Genomic DNA, 12,179 nt, shown 5'->3' on the forward strand with positions numbered 1-12,179 from the left:
CAGGGAGCTCCATCGGTCCACAAGAAATGCAAGCAGCCGGTGATGATGTAGTGGTAGCTAGGATAACTAGGATGCTGCTGGTAGAGTAGCTAGCTTAGCTAGCTGTACCGACTAGCTTGGCTAGCTAGCAGGTCGTTCGTCTGTCCATCGAGGATGATGACGAATCCGGTGAACCACACAATTAAACAAGAATAGCGAGTGAAAAGGATCTGGCTACACTCATACTGTCACTGACCATTATGCAAAAAATAAAATTGAACAATAAACTTCGGTGTCTCAACACTGTAACGAACTCCGTCGTTATTCCCCAAGATCACCTCAGCGTATCTGGACAAACCGTACAAGTTCTGTACGGGGACGCGGACAGTTCCAGAACGCACACATGAGCAGAGCAACACAATAAACTAAACCCAGACTTTACAGTGGCTTACATTAGTAATATTCATTTTTTATTATGTAAAACAAACATTATTCGTTTTCTAAAACAATATTTTGAGATGTGGTCTCATATCCAAAAAGCTTCTCAGAGTAGAAAAAGTGTCGTATAAGTGCTGAGAATGAAGCCATTTTAGTCCTACTCTTATGGGTATAAATTAAAGCTATGCATGAAGCTTCTTTATTCATAAGTGTCCCACCTAGTTGGCAGATATTTAGGACACCTCATGAGCTGTACTAACCAGTTAAGAGGTACCAGCAGGTGTATTGATAATAGAAACATGCAGCGAGTCAGTGGTTCCTGTGCAACATGTAATTGCTTTGGAGCAGTGGTGACCTGTCATTCAGGGCAGAGCCCCACCTGTTTAGCAAATGCTCTTACCCAGAGCTGTTTACAGTAAGTGCATTCATCTTAAGATAGCTAGGTGAGAAAACCAGATAATGCAGTCAAATATACTGGATATGAACATTCAATTTCAGCTAAACAATGGATATATAGCGTTTTGCAATAATAATCATTATTATTATACACATCTAAAATGTATTAATTACACATTTGAGAACAGTAATATTGAAGGTATCCATAAGCAACCATTTCCTATTAAATAAAATGTGAAAAATTATGGAAATAGCATTTCGAAAATAAATTCTTAATAATTCTTAAACAAAATTGTCATCTCACCTCTTATCTTTGGTGTCATGTTCCCCAGAGAGACTCATTTTAGAGGCAGGGCCCCCCTCCTCTCTCTCCCCAGAGAGACTCATTTTAGAGGCAGGGACCCCCTCCTCTCTCTCCCCAGAGAGACTAATTTTAGAGAACTGACCCCTAAACAGAGATCCAACATGTTGGTTGTTGTTAACACAGTAATTCTTTAATGTAAATTGTTATAATTTATTAATTATCTCTTATAAAACATTTACTAACAGACATTACGAAACAGACAGGCTATTTAATGCAATCACATGAATATGTAGTTGTGACATCTCTTCTCCATGGTAACTGTCAATAATAATAATAAGTCACTGTTTGTTAAGGTAGTTATAGACAGTGCAGCAACACAAGGCCATGTCTCACACTTATTTGTATTCATTAAAAGTCGGCCATTTATTATCTTTGAATCTGTTATTTTCTAAATGTATCTGAGAATGTAGACAGAAGGGCTAAAATGGGCTTGATTGATCTGGGGGGGGGATCAGTGATCTATACAGAAAGGTTTTTTGCAACAATTAAGAGATTTTATATTATTTAAAGTAGGCTAGGTTATAATGTATAACAGTAATTTTTTGTGTAAAGCAGATCAAGGTCTATACCTCAGCCAGTGGCGACCTGTCATTCAGGGCAGGTGGCCTTTCCTGTTTTGCATGTTATTGTGGCATTAATACATGTCACATATCAGTTTGCTAACAACGTAAAAAATATATACACTACCGGTCAAAAGTTTTAGAACACATACTCTTTCAAGGGTTTGTCTTTATTTTTACTATTTTCTACATTGTAGAATAATAGTGACGACATCAAAACTATGGAATAACACATATAGTATCATGTAGTAACAAAAAAAGTGTTAAACAAATCAAAATATATTTTATATTTGAGATTCTTCAAATAGCCACCCTTTGCCTTGATGACAGGTTTGCACACTCTTGGCATTCTCTCAACCAGCGACCCGTCATTCAGGGCAGGTGGCCTTTCCTGTTTTGCATGTTATTTTGGCATTAATACGTGTCACATATCAGTTTGCAAAAAATGTAAAAATAAAAAAATATATATGTCATTGAGTTAATAAAGCCGCAAAAAAACATGGTCTCTTTTTGGTTTTCTTGAGTAAGGCAGCTCCAAAATGCAGGTGTTTCAGACTAGCTGAAAGCTCAGTGCTTTCACTAGCTCAGTGCTTTCTGTGGTGGTGGGGCAAGCCAGAAGAAAATACGGAGCGCTACGCCGTGATTGGCTCAGTGTTCTGTCACTCATGGGGACACTACGTCACTGCCAAATCTAAGGGTAGAGCTAGAAAATTCAAGCCCCTTGGGTGCTGCCACAGAGTTACATTAGAAGTGCCCATTCAAGAAGGTTATTGGCCAACAGATAAAATGACGTCAAATCACATTATATCTACAGTAGCTTTGATTGGACTGATCATGTCAACATCATACTTTCAAAATCTTAGCCAGCAGTCATCATCATGAATCAGGTCGACAATCTACAGGCAAATCCTTTTTAATCCTTGTCATATGAAGAGAAATAATGAAGAGAAATTATAGGGCAGCTGTTGGGACTCTGCTGTTGGGACTCTGCTGTTGGGACTCTGCTGTTGGGACTCTGCTGTCGGGACTCTGCTGTTCTTTATGTAGGCCCTAACAGTTTGTGGGCACCGTTTGTCACCGTTATAGTGCAATGAATGTATTGTTTAGTGTTGTGTTGTGGAGTGGCTTTGCTGGCATGCATCCCCCTTTATTTATGTTTTGCCCCACCAAGATTGACATGCTAAAATCACCACTGACCTCAGCTATAGCCTAGATGACCAGCCTAAACCTGTTCAGATCAGTTCCCATAACGTTATAACAGTAACAGTAGCAGGAGCCTAGTCCTGATACAGATGGAGGTCTATACCTCAGCTATAGCCTACATATCCTAGATGACCAGCCTAAACCTGTTCAGATCAGTTCCCATAACGTTATAGACCTAACAGTAGCAGGACAGAGCATGTAGCCTAGACATGGTATTTTACACACCATTTCCAACAGAGACCATCAGGTTGGTCAGCATGATAAGTGATCATATATCAAACCTACTCTGACTATTGAATGTCTGTAAACGACCTAACTTTCTAATATAATAGTTCTATGTAGCCTAGACTTACCAGAGTCTGCCTGTCTTTCCTTCAAATCAACACATTTATCCTAATTTTAATGTTGCAGAGAAATGTGTCCGACAGTTTCAACAGCCATTTTGTAAGTGCGTAGGCTACACACTTACTTTTAATTTCATATGAGGAAACTGGTGCGGCCGCCTGTTTTCTTGCAGATGAAGTAGCCTCTCATAGGGAACTCATTCAACCAGCCTAAACAACAGTAAATAAAATATGTCAAATGGTCAAAAAACAATGGTCTAAAGAGAATCCTGTCCTCCTAATATAGCCATGTACATTAAAGACAGGTATATTGCTACAGATGTAGGATCTTAATTTGAGCCCGCTTGCTACAGCAGGAAAATAATCCTGAAGCAAATCAACATTTCAATTATCATGTGGATTATAATAAATTGACATCTTTCAAAAGGGAAAGGTGGAAAAGTGGAAATTACAAACTTCAGAAGCCTTTTTAATCCTCCAATACACAACACGTTTTAGTTCTCCTGCAACAGGCTGATTAAATTAAGATTACATTAAGATCCTGCATCTGTACAGAGCTTGTCTTTCTCTAAACCAAGGCAGTTTGCATTATTAGCAATGACTGTAAACCTATGTGATTGGATGTTATAGACCCCCATCTGAACAGTTTCTTTCCCCATGCTGTAGCCCTCTCCAACTGGCCATCTGGCCCATAGAGACTAAAGGACTATACACTCTATGCTGCACACCACATCAAGCCATCTCTGAACTGTACACTACCATCTGGTCCATAGAGACTAAAGGACTATACACTCTATGCTGCTCACCACATCAAGCCATCTCTGAACTGTACACTAAATAACTGAACTATACTGCATTAGCACTCTGTTCATCTCTCTTAGATATATTTATACTGGTACTGTACATGTAGACATCCACCGCATATCAACTGTACAGTGAGGGAAAAAAGTTTTTTGTACGTTTGCCCACTGACAAAGAAATGATCAGTCTATAATTTTAATGGTTGGTTTATTTGAACAGTGAGAGACAGAATAACAACAAAAAAATCCAGAAAAACGCATGTAAAAAATGTTATGAATTGATTTGCATTTTAATGAGGGAAATAAGTATTTAACCCCTCTGCAAAACATGACTTAGTACTTGGTGGCAAAACCCTTGTTGGCAATCACAGAGGTCAGATGTTTCTTGTAGTTGGCCACCAGGTTTGCACACATCTCAGGAGGGATTTTGTCCTACTCCTCTTTGCAGATCTTCTCCAAGTCATTAAGGTTTCGAGGCTGAAGTTTGGCAACTTGAACCTTCAGCTCCCTCCACAGATTTTCTATGGGATTAAGGTCTGGAGACTGGCTAGGCCACTCCAGGACCGTAATGTGCTTCTTCTTGAGCCACTCCTTTGTTGCCTTGGCCGTGTGTTTTGGGTCATTGTCATGCTGGAATACCCATCCACGACCCATTTTCAATGCCCTGGCTGAGGGAAGGAGGTTCTCTCCCAAGATTTGACGGTACATGGCCCCGTCCATCGTCCCTTTGATGTGGTGAACTTTTCCTGTCCCCTTAGCAGAAACCCCCCCTCCCCCCAAAGCATAATGTTTCCACCTCCATGTTTGACGGTGGGGATGGTGTTCTTGGGGTCATAGGCAGCATTCCTCCTCCTCCACACACGGCGAGTTGAGTTGATGGCAAAGAGCTCGATTTTGGTCTCATCTGACCACAACACTTTCAACCAGTTCTCCTCTGAATCATTCAGATGTTCATTGGCAAACTTCAGAGGGGCTTGTATATGTGCTTTCTTGATCAGGGGGACCTTGCGGGCGCTGCAGGATTTCAGTCCTTCACGGCGTAGTGTGTTACCGATTGTTTTCTTGGTGACTATGGTCCCAGCTGCCTTGAGATCATTGACAAGATCCTCCTGTGTAGTTCTGGCCTGATTCCTCACCGTTCTCATGATCATTGCAACTCCACGAGGTGAGATCTTGCATGGAGCCCCAAGCCGAGGGAGATTGACAGTTCTTTTGTGTTTCTTCCATTGGCGGATAATCGCACCAACTGTTGTTACCTTCTCACCAAGCTGCTTGGCGATGGTCTTGTAGCCCATTCCAGCCTTGTGTAGGTCTACAATCTTGTCCCTGACATCCTTGGAGAGCTCTTTGGTCTTGGCCATGGTGGAGAGTTTGGAATCTGATTGATGGATTGCTTCTGTGGACAGGTGTCTTTTATACAGGTAACAAGCTGAGATAAAATACTTATTTCCCTCATTAAAATGCAAATCAATTTATAACATTTTTGACATGCGTTTTTGTTTATTATTTTTTGTTATTATTCTGTCTCTCACTGTTCAAATAAACCTACCATTAAAATTATAGACTGATCATTTCTTTGTCAGTGGGCAAACGTACAAAATCAGCAGGGGATCAAATACTTTTTTCCCTCACTGTATATCTGTATATCAACTGTATATGTATGGACAACACATGGACAGCCTCTTAGATATATTTATACTGGTACTGTATATGTATTCCCACTGTACTGTATATATGTATACCAACTGTATTCCCACTGTACTGTATATCTGTATATCAACTGTATTCCTACTGTACTGTATATCTGTATATCAACTGTATTCCTACTGTACTGTATATCTGTATACCAACTGTATTCCCACTGTACTGTATATCTGTATATCAACTGTATTCCCGCTGTACTGTATATCTGTATACCAACTGTATTCCCACTGTACTGTATATCTGTATACCAACTGTATTCCCACTGTACTGTATATCTGTATATCAACTGTATTCCCACTGTACTGTATCCACTGTTCATTATCTTATAGCTCTATGCTCACTCTTCCTAGTTGTGTATAATGTTGTACAGACATTTGTGTAAACTCTTCTGTCTGTATTCTGTCTCTAAATGTTGTCTGTCACTATCACCATGTAAAATTATGTGTACAGATTTAAGATCTTAATTTGATCACTGCAGAAAACCTTTCCCGCAATGCAGGAAATTTAAAACTTGTAGTGTATTTTAGGTTTTAAAAGGCTTCTGAAGTTTGTAATTTCCACTTAGAAATGCCAGACTTGAGTTTCCTTAATAAAAATGTATCAACCGCTACAAAAATGTCCATTAATTATAATTCACATTTACTGTTGCTGCAGGAATATTTTCCTGCTGTAGCAAACTGGTTCAAATTAAGATCCTACATATGTATGTGCAAATGTACTTGGCGAATAAAGGTGATTCTGATTCTGCAAAGGTTGAGTCTCTAGATTCCCTTGCTGCTCTGGGGAAATAATGAAATGGAAATCATGGGTGATTTAAACTGGGAATGGTTATCTCCAAACTTTGAGACCATGTAATTTGTTATATTTCACCCTATTGATAAAGGAAGCTAGAAGGCTGAACCCAGAAGACAACTTTAAATCAACACTAACTGATTTTATCCTAAAATCCTTTCACTCATATTGTCTCTTTGTTCAACGGACGTTGGGTAGCCTGTGATATTAATATTGTAGCAAACAGTGGGGCAGGGCAGTGAACCCAGGTCACTGGCGTAAAAGGCAAACACCCTAAGCATCGCAGCAAAAGGGTTAAACCTAATTGTAACCTGTCTCACACTGCCCCCTATAAAAGCAAGTCCCGTGCCTCGACTACACAGACCCCTCACACATCCGGGCCGTGCATTCTGATAGCCTCACAGACACCATACTACTTCTGACACCAATGTAGCGAACAGCAGGGCAGGGAAGCGAACCCAGGTTGCATGTGTAAAAGACAAATAACCTACGCATCGCACCACTGGCGCCAATTGGGTTACTTGGTTGGAATTGTGACGTGGCTCATTTAGCGAGGATCACTACACTATAGTGGAACTATGATACAATTACAGTTATCATATGAAATGTTAAATGTAGAACTATAATATATGAATATATAGAATTTGACTTGCTCACATTCAGTTAGCTCCATTTTGTATGATTAAACTGACACGTACCTGTCTCAGTAGAAGTCGACTGTTAGGTCTGAGTGTTTTACTTCCATTCACTGTACTAGAATTACACCAGACATTACATTTCTCTACACACTCACACTTTACAATAATTCCTGGCAGGATTCTCACCTTGTAGCCTGAATTCACAACCAGAACATGTCAAGTCATTGAGATATCTACAGTTCTGCTGAGAGAGCACCTTCCTGTTGACTAGCGCTCTGTGTATTCTTATGGGTGAAGTCTGATCTGGAATGTGAAGCTAACTGAAATGAAGATAAGCTTTGAAAAACCAGTATATCTAGCTTGCATCATAGTCCAACCCTCAGGCTAAGTTCAGGTTTCAGCATGAGGCAGGCATCAACAGCCGAGTTGTAGGCTACAACCTGGATCGTATTCATTAGTTTACTCCACAGCCAACAGTTTTAAAATGTTGCAATAAACAGTTATTTTTTGTCATTTAGCAGACACTCTTATCCAGAACGACTTACATTTAGTGAGTGCATACATCATTTTTTCATACTGCCCCCCCGTGGGAATCAAACCCACAACCCTGGCATTGCAAACACCATTCTCTACCAACTGAGCTACATCCCTGCCGGCCATTCCCTCCCTTAGCCTGGGCCAATTGTGCACCACCCCATGGGTCTCCCGGTCGCAGTCGGCTACGACAGAGCCTGGATTCAAACCAGGATCTCTAGTGGCACAACTAGCACTGCGATGCAGTGCCTTAGACCACTGCGCCACTCGGGAGGCTAGTTTACTACAAACGCTGTACAAGGTGACCTAATAAGTTTCCGTTGCCAAACGTTTTGCTACGGTGGGCGTTAATGAACACACACAACCTGTTTTGAGGAAGTGTAAGTTGTTGTTAGTCTTTCCACAGTATTTATTAGTCTCTCTTTCACACAACATACCTTCCTGAGTGAAAAGCGTTAACAGTAGATTAGAAAGAGAAAATGTTGTTGCTTGTTGTGTTTTAAGCCTGTTTTGAGAAGACAAGTCTATAGACCTATGATACAGTACACTCTTAGAAAAAAGAGTTCCAAAAGGGTCCTCTGGCTGTCCCCATAGGAGAACGCTTTTGGGTTCCAGGTAAAACCCTTCTGGCTTCCATGTAGAACCCTCTGTGGAAAGGGTTCTACCTAGTACAAAAAAGGGTTCTACAAAGGGTTCTCCTATGGGGACAGCCAAAGAACCCTTTTAGATTCTAGATAGCGTAGGAGTGATCACCCTGAGGCACACAGATGGAAACTAATTTATATCCAAAACATGTTAAGGAGAGCAGGCCTATTATAACACTATAACAATATCATCAACTATATGAATACACATAACAATATCATGAACTATATGAATACACATAACAATATCATCAACTATATTAATACACATAACAATATCATCAACTATATTAATACACATAACAATATCATCAACTATATTACAACACATAACAATATCATCAACTATATGAATACACATAACAATATCATCAACTATATGAATACACATAACAATATCATCAACAATATTAATACACATAACAATATCATCAACTATATTAATACACATAACAATATCATCAACTATATTAATAGACATAACGATATCATCAACTATATGAATACACATAACAATATCATCAACTATATGAATACACATAACAATATCATCAACTATATGAATACACATAACAATATCATCAACTATATGAATACACATAACAATATCATCAACTATATGAATACACATAACAATATCATCAACTATATTAATACACATAACAATATCATCAACTATATTAATACACATAACAATATCATCAACTATATTAATACACATAACAATATCATCAACTATATTAATACACATAACAATATCATCAACTATATTAATACACATAACAATATCATCAACTATATTAATACACATAACAATATCATCAACTATATGAATACACATAACAATATCATCAACTATATTAATACACATAACAATATCATCTACTATATGAATGCACATAACAATATCATCAACTATATTAATATCATAACAATATCATCAACTATATGAATACACATAACAATATCATCAACTATATGAATACACATAACAATATCATCAACTATATGAATACACATAACAATATCATCAACTATATTAATACACATAACAATATCATCTACTATATGAATGCACATAACAATATCATCAACTATATTAATATCATAACAATATCATCAACTATATTAATACACATAACAATATCATCAACTATATGAATACACATAACAATATCATCAACTATATGAATACACATAACAATATCATCAACTATATTAATACACATAACAATATCATCAACTATATTAATATCATAACAATATCATCAACTATATTAATACACATAACAATATCATCAACTATATTAATACACATAACAATATTATCAACTATATTAATACACATAACAATATCATCAATTATATTAATACACATAACAATATCATCAACTATATTAATACACATAACAATATCATCAACTATATTAATACACATAACAATATCATCCACTATATTAATACACATAACAATATCATCAACTATATTAATACACATAACAATATCATCAACTATATTAATATCATAACAATATCATCAACTATATTAATACACATAACAATATCATCAACTATATTAATACACATAACAGTATCATCAACTATATGAATACACATAACAATATCATCAACTATATGAATACACATAACAATATCATCAACTATATTAATACACATAACAATATCATCAACTATATTAATACACATAACAATATCATCAACTATATTAATACACATAACAATATCATCAACTATATTAATACACATAACAATATCATCAACTATATTAATACACATAACAATATCATCAACTATATGAATACACATAACAATATCATCAACTAGATGAATACACATAACAATATCATCAACTATATTAATACACATAACAATATCATCAACTATATGAATACACATAACAATATCATCAACTAGATGAATACACATAACAATATCATCAACTATATTAATACACATAACAATATCATCAACTATATTAATACATATAACAATATCATCAACTATATTAATACACATAACAATATCATCAACTATATTAATACACATAACAATATCATCAACTATATTAATACACATAACAATATCATCAACTATATTAATACACATAACAATATCATCAACTATATTAATATCATAACAATCGTCTTCTTACCTTTTATGTGTCTCTCAATAGAAGCAGAGTCTGGAATGATCATTCGGAAAGTTACTTTCGTTTGCTGAACCTATTTACATATCAGGTTCTTCCCTCTCACTCTCACTCTCACTCTCACTCTCACTCTCACTCTCACTCTCACTCTCACTCTCACTCTCACTCTCACTCTCACTCTCACTCACACTCACACTCACACTCTCACACATACACACACACACAACACACACACACACACACACACACACACACACACACACACACACACACACACACACACACACACACACACACACACACACACACACACACACACACACAGCCAACCAATGGAACAAATAACTAATTGACTAAATAAAACAGACATGAACAGAAACATATCGTTGGCTCAAAAGTTCCAAGAAATATTATATATTAAAATATAATATTATTAAATATATTTATAAAATATAAATATTATATTTTAGTACTAACTGACTTATAAAATAAACTTTAATTTGAGTCATTAGAATGTATGTAAGAGACATGATTGTGTGAAATCTATGTCAATGTAGACCAACATAAAGTACAAGAACAGATGCATTGCAGTGATGAGTGACATACACCTCCAGGTAACTGGCAAAATAAAGGAGACACCAACATAGTGTCTTAACAGGACGTTTTGCCTCCAGGAGCCACCAGAACAATACTCCTTGGTGTAGATGTGTTGTCATACATTCTAAAAGTGTCTGGAACTCTATTGGAGGGATGTGACATCATTCCTCCACAAGAAATTCCATCATTTGGTGTTTTGTTGATGGTGGTGGAAAACACTGTCTCAGGCGCCGTTCCAGAATCTACCATCAGTGTTATATTGGGTTGAGACCTGGTTACTGAGACGGACATGGCATATTGTGAAACAGCAGCAAGTTCAGCAGTCTTCATCACTGAAGCTCCTGCCAAACGTGCCCCAACAATCACAAATCGTTAAGTTCTTCCCGAGCAGGGTCGCAGTCTCTCCTGGTTGCAGCTCCTCTCTCCCCAGGGGTAACAGCTCCTCTCTCCCCAGAGGTAACAGCTCCTCTCTCCCCAGGGGTAGCAGCTCCTCTCTCCCCAGGGTTAGCAGCTCCTCTCTCCCCTAGGATTTGAATTGCCAAAAACCACTCAACATCTTCAAACATAGACTCTGACCTGTCCAATGAGCCAAAAAGATGAAAGAATCCCACAGTATCTAAACACCCACTCTCTCTCTCTCTCTCTCTCTCTCTCTCTCTCTCTCTCTCTCTCTCTCTCTCTCTCTCTCTCTCTCTCTCTCTCTCTCTCTCTCTCTCTCTCTCTCTCTCTCTCTCTCTCTCTCTCTCTCTCTCTCTCTCTCTCTCTCTCTCCTCTCTCTCTCTCTCTCTCTCTCTCACACACACAGTGCATTAATTAGAATCCCTATATCAGCTTTTAGTGATAGTCTACTGTGTGTTCTCCCCTCCTCTGTCTCTCTCTATCACGTTCTCTGTGTCGTCTATTGATGTCTCTCATCTTGTCTGGTGTCTCTCTCCATAATATCATATTCTTCTGTTGCTGTCTCTCATCTTGTCTGGTGTCTCTCTCCATCATATAATATTATTCTGTTGCTGTCTCAG

The 12,179-nt window shown here is 37.6% G+C and overlaps 1 protein-coding gene across 1 annotated transcript in view; it reads right to left on the reverse strand.

Moving 5' to 3' along the window:
* The window catches only part of LOC311124969 (NLR family CARD domain-containing protein 3-like), a gene marked incomplete at its 3' end in the record, with an annotated part of 30,846 nt that extends 23,323 nt beyond the window's left edge, over positions 1–7,523 (reverse strand). Inside the window, exons 1-3 of the mRNA XM_084199060.1 lie at positions 7,405–7,523; positions 3,410–3,494; positions 1,118–1,261 (exon numbers count right to left, since the gene is read on the reverse strand). Coding sequence (XP_084055186.1) covers positions 1,118–1,200 — 83 coding nt within the window. The 5' untranslated portion in view covers positions 1,201–1,261; positions 3,410–3,494; positions 7,405–7,523. The remainder of the gene's footprint in view (positions 1–1,117; positions 1,262–3,409; positions 3,495–7,404) is intronic.
* Between the last annotated feature and the right edge of the window lie 4,656 nt (positions 7,524–12,179).

Source organism: Coregonus lavaretus, assembly GCF_964263955.1.
Source record: "Coregonus lavaretus genome assembly, contig: HAP1_SCAFFOLD_594, whole genome shotgun sequence".
Taxonomy (NCBI): Eukaryota; Metazoa; Chordata; class Actinopteri; order Salmoniformes; family Salmonidae; genus Coregonus; species Coregonus lavaretus.